Genomic DNA, 5,000 nt, shown 5'->3' on the forward strand with positions numbered 1-5,000 from the left:
TCCATATGCTCTAGATACAGTTGAAGTCAAAATGCTTCGCCCTCCTGTGTATTTTTTCTTTTTCAAATATCTCCCAAGTTATGATTAACAGAGCAAGGAGTTTTTCATTGTAATTTCTATAATATTTTTTCTCCTGGAGAAAGTCTTATTTGTTTTATTTCGGCTAGAACAAAAGCAGTTTTTAATATTTAAAAGCCATTTTAAGGTCCATATTATTTGCCCCATTAAGGAATATTTTTTTCGGATTGTCTACAAACCATCTTTATACAATGATTTGCCTGATTACCTGCCTTATTAACCTAGTTAAGCCTTTAAATGCCACTTTAAGTTGAATACTAGTATCTTGAAAAATATCTAGTCAATTATTATTCACTTTCATCATGGCAAAGATAAAATAAATCAGTTATTAGAAATGAGTTATTAAAACTATTATGTTCAGAAATGCCGAGGCAGTGGCGCAGTAGGTAGTGCTGTCGCCTCACAGCAAGAAGGTCGCTGGTTCGAACCTCGGCTCAGTTTGTGTTTCTGTGTGGAGTTTGCATGTTCTCCCTTCCTTCGCGTGGGTTTCTTCTGGGTGCTCCGGTTTTCCCCCACAGTCCAAAGACATGCAGTACAGGTGAATTGGGTAAGCTAAATTGTCCGTAGTGTATGAGTGTGTATGTGAATGTGTGTGTGGATGTTTCCCAGAGATGGGTTGCAGCTGGAAGGGCATCCGCTGCGTAAAAACTTGCTGTATAAGTTGGCGGTTAATTCCACTGTGGTGACCCCGGATTAATAAAGGGACTAAGCCGACAAGAAAATGAATGAATGAATGTTCAGAAATGTGTTGGAAACTAGATCACTCCAGGATTCTCAAAAACAAATGTTGTCTTAAAGCCTTATTGTGGCAAAGAAGCTGGTGCAAAGATTTTGAAAATGAACAGAATCCCCATCATTTAGATCTTGGCTGGAAGAATTAACTAAATTAGCACATTTGGAAAGGATCAGATTTCTAATGGCAAATAAATTGAAAATTTTTGACAAGATTTGGTCTCCTCTTCTCCTCTATCTTGAAAGCGTAGGATAAAAATCCAGATGGTGAAGGTCACATTAACAATACTGCTTAAGCTTTAGTCCCAGGGGTGGGGTGGGTTTTAGGGGTTACATATTTTTTATTCATTCATTTATTTATTTTTATCTTATTTATTTATTTATTTATTTTAAAGTGTATTCTAGGTTTATGCAAATGACTTAATTATTCTATTTTATTATTATTGTTTTTTATTTATTTTCATGTGTGAGATATTGAATTAGTTTATTTCCTTTTTGTAAAATAAAGAAAAGTTGAGATGTTGTAATATTTGCTGTAATGCTGTGCAATGCAATGAATATCTCAATAAAACTTTTAAAACAAAAAAGAAATGTGTTGGAAAAATCATTTTTTTTCCCATTAAACAGAAATTAGGGGAAAAAATATACAGCGTGGGGCTAATAATTCAGGAGGGCTAATAATACTGACTTCAACTGTATGTCTTTTTCATATTTCTTCTCTGTTTTTTTTAGGTGACCCTTCGCTGCATGGGAATGTGTGGTCGTGGCTGGAGTTCATTCTGACATCTGTATTCAGTGCTCTCTGGGTTTTACCGCTATTTGTGCTTAGCAAGATAGTCAACGCCATTTGGTTTCAGGTGAGACTATTTAGCAGGAATCACTCTCGGTAATCACTCTCCTTTTAGTAAAAACATGTGATCTTGCCAATTTGATGCATAAAAATGTATATATTTATAATAATAATAATAATAAATTTTATTTATATAGCGCCTTTCCAGAGCTCAAGGACACTTTACAAAGAATGTAACAATAAGAGATAATATAAGTAGAGACAACATTAGGTTCACAAACATACAGGAAGTCAGATATAACAAACTGGAAATACAAAACAAGACCTAAAAGACAAATAAGCAGAGTGCAGGTGGAGCAGATAAAGTGGTCAGTTTGTAGATCAGATTCAGAAAACAAGTGGGTTTTAAGTAAAGATTTGAATGAGATATTATTAACAGAACGGAGTGATTGTGGTAGAGAGTTCCAGAGTTTGGGTGCAATAACACTAAGGCCGTACTCACACTAGGTACAGTTGCCTCGAACCGGGCCAAAGAACGCTTGTCCACCCTCCCGTCTCCCCCGACGGCCCGCACTCACACCATATCGGGCCTTGGCACGCTTATGTCATCGCTGCTGCGCTGTACAGTGAGAAGCGCTGTCTATGGCAAGCCTTTTTAGCATTTAAATCTTTGTTCTGACTCCATAAATATATTTAGAGATATCTCTAATTATATTTTGACTAGTCCTAATTATAATTCGACTACTCAGAATGACAATTAGAGATATCTGCAATTACAATTGTACTAGTACGAAATCAGATTGGAGATATCTGCAAATATATTATGACTAGTCATATTCCTCCATTGACTTCCATTGAAAAATATTTGCAGATATCTCTAAATGAGTTTTGACTAGTCACAATTGTAATTAGAGATATCTAAATGAATTTCGACTAGTCACAATTGTAATTAGAGATATCTCTAACTGAGTTTTTACTAGTCATAATACATTTGGAGATACCTTTAATTCATCATATTTAGAGATATTTACAAATATATTTGAAGTTATCTCTAATTAATTTACTAATAGTCGAATTACAGTTGTAGATATCTTGAATTGGATTTTTGACTAGTCAAAATTCATTTAGAGATATATCTAATTACAATTGTGACTAGTCAAAACTCATTTAGAGATATCTGCAAATATTTTTCAATGGAGGAATATGACTAGTCATAATATATTTGCAGATATCTCCAATCTGATTTCGTACTAGTACAATTGTAATTGCAGATATCTCTAATTGTCATTTTGAGTAGTCGAATTATAATTATGACTAGTCAAAATATAATTACAGATATCTCTAAATATATTTATGGATAGTCAGAACAAGGTTTAAATGCTAAAACGGCTTGCCATACGCTCTCACCCAGTAGCACAGTGGAGATTTCTCTAGTTATATCCTTTCAGTCGTTTGTTATGCATTGACATGCAGTCAAATATTTACCGTGTACACTTGTAGTGTGAGTGCAAAACGCGTCAAAGCCCGAAACTGAAAGTCAGATGTGACTTTTAAGGGATTGTTTCATATGGATTTATTAATCATTCTTACTGTTCAGTGAACTCAAACTGCCGTAGTTAATTAAAGACGCAAACCTCTCACTGCACGACAGCTGCGCGCCTTCAGCAGACCTCCTCATTCCTGCAGCACGAGAGCATTATGATTATGAGCGCCAAAAGTGGCGGATCTGTTCGGCGAAATATCTGACTGCATGTCACCGCATCCCTAAGGACTGTTTGGCGAAATATTTGACGGTATATATCAAACGACTGAAACGATATAACTAGAGAAATCTTCTTTGTGCGACTGAGTGAGAGAGCGCTTCTCACTGAACAGCGCAGCATCGATTACGTAAGCGTGCCGAGGCCCGATTGTGGTGTAAGTGCGGGCCGTCGGGGGAGACGGGAGGGGGGCAAACGTGCTTTGGCCCGGTTCGAGGCAACTGTACCTAGTGTGAGTACCGCCTAAATCAGGGGTCACCAATCTCAGTCCTGGAGGGCCGGTGTCCCTGCAGGGTTTAGCTCCAACTTGCTTCAACACACCTGCCTGGATGTTTCAATATATAAGGCCTTGATTAGCTTGTTCAGGTGTGTTTGATTAGGGTTGGAGCTAAAATCTGCAGGACACTGGCCCTCCAGGAACAAGTTTGGTGACCACTGGCCTAAATGATCTGCCCCCCATTGAAGAGAGGCGGTACCGAAGAAGGCCAGAATCAGAGGAACGTAATGAGCGGGTATAGGGGACAAGTGTTGAAAAGATAAGAGGGAGCTAGGCCATTGAAGGATCTAAATGCAAGGAGGAGAATTTTGAATTTAATGCAGTATGCAACTGGAAGCCAATGAAGCTCGTATAGGATTGAGGTTATATGAGCAGAACGTTTGATATGAGTATTCTAGCTGCAGAGTTTTGAATATATTGTAGTCTGGAGATGAGGCTGCCAGGCAGACCAATGAAAAGAGCATTACAGTAGTCAATGTGTGAAGAGACAAATGCATGGACGACTGTCTCTATACCAGGGGTCACCAATCCTGGTCCTGGAGGGCCGGTGTCCCTACAGGGTTTAGCTCCATCTTGCCTCAACACACCTGCCTGGATGTTTCAAGTATACCTTGTAAGACCTTGATTAGCCTGTTCAGGTGTTTTTGATTAGGGTTGGAGCTAAAATCTGCAGGACACCGGCCCTCCAGGAACAAGTTTGGTGACCCCTGCATACAAATACACACACTATGAAATGTATGGAAATTACGATTTTTCAGCAGTTGTAACAAATGATTCATTTCATTATTATAAGTACAGATCAGTTAAGGCCTCCTGATATAAAATGATATGTAAATGTTGGTTTGGTGCTGTTTTGTTGTGCAGGACATTGCTGATCTGGCGTTTGAAGTGTCTGGACGTAAAGCTCAACCTTTTCCCAGCGTCAGTAAGATCATCGCAGACATGCTCTTCAATCTTCTGCTCCAGGCTCTCTTCCTGATTCAGGTGCAAATCTTTACATCTCTATCGTGTATCTCCTTTTTTTTAAACATGCTATTAATGCAAGCCATTTTTTTAGGGATGGATTGTGAGTCTCTTTCCCATCGATGCTATTGGTCAGCTGGTCAGTCTCCTGCACATGTCTCTGCTCTACTCGCTTTACTGCTTCGAATATCGCTGGTTTAATCACGGTAAGTGTGTGGTCAGTCAGGGAGGCATAAAATAAGATTGTTTAAAGCTAACATTTGATCTCTTGACTGAAGGAATTGAAATGCACCAAAGGCTGTCAAACATCGAGAGGAACTGGCCGTATTATTTTGGCTTCGGTTTGCCCATGGCTCTACTGACCGCTCTGCCCTCTTCATACATCATAAGGTACAATTTC

At 38.6% G+C, this 5,000-nt stretch overlaps 1 protein-coding gene across 2 annotated transcripts in view; it reads left to right on the forward strand.

Annotated features, from left to right (window-relative positions):
* The window catches only part of ei24 (EI24 autophagy associated transmembrane protein), a 15,306-nt gene that overhangs the window by 5,735 nt on the left and 4,571 nt on the right, over positions 1-5,000 (forward strand). For both annotated transcript variants that reach the window (XM_087269485.1, NM_001017898.1), the window contains 4 exon segments: positions 1,543-1,667; positions 4,502-4,621; positions 4,695-4,806; positions 4,879-4,990. In XM_087269485.1, the coding sequence (XP_087125611.1) occupies positions 1,543-1,667; positions 4,502-4,621; positions 4,695-4,806; positions 4,879-4,990 (469 nt within the window).

This window comes from Danio rerio, chromosome 10 (genome assembly GCF_052040795.2).
Source record: "Danio rerio strain M-AB ecotype USA chromosome 10, GRCz13ab, whole genome shotgun sequence".
Taxonomy (NCBI): domain Eukaryota; kingdom Metazoa; phylum Chordata; class Actinopteri; order Cypriniformes; family Danionidae; genus Danio; species Danio rerio.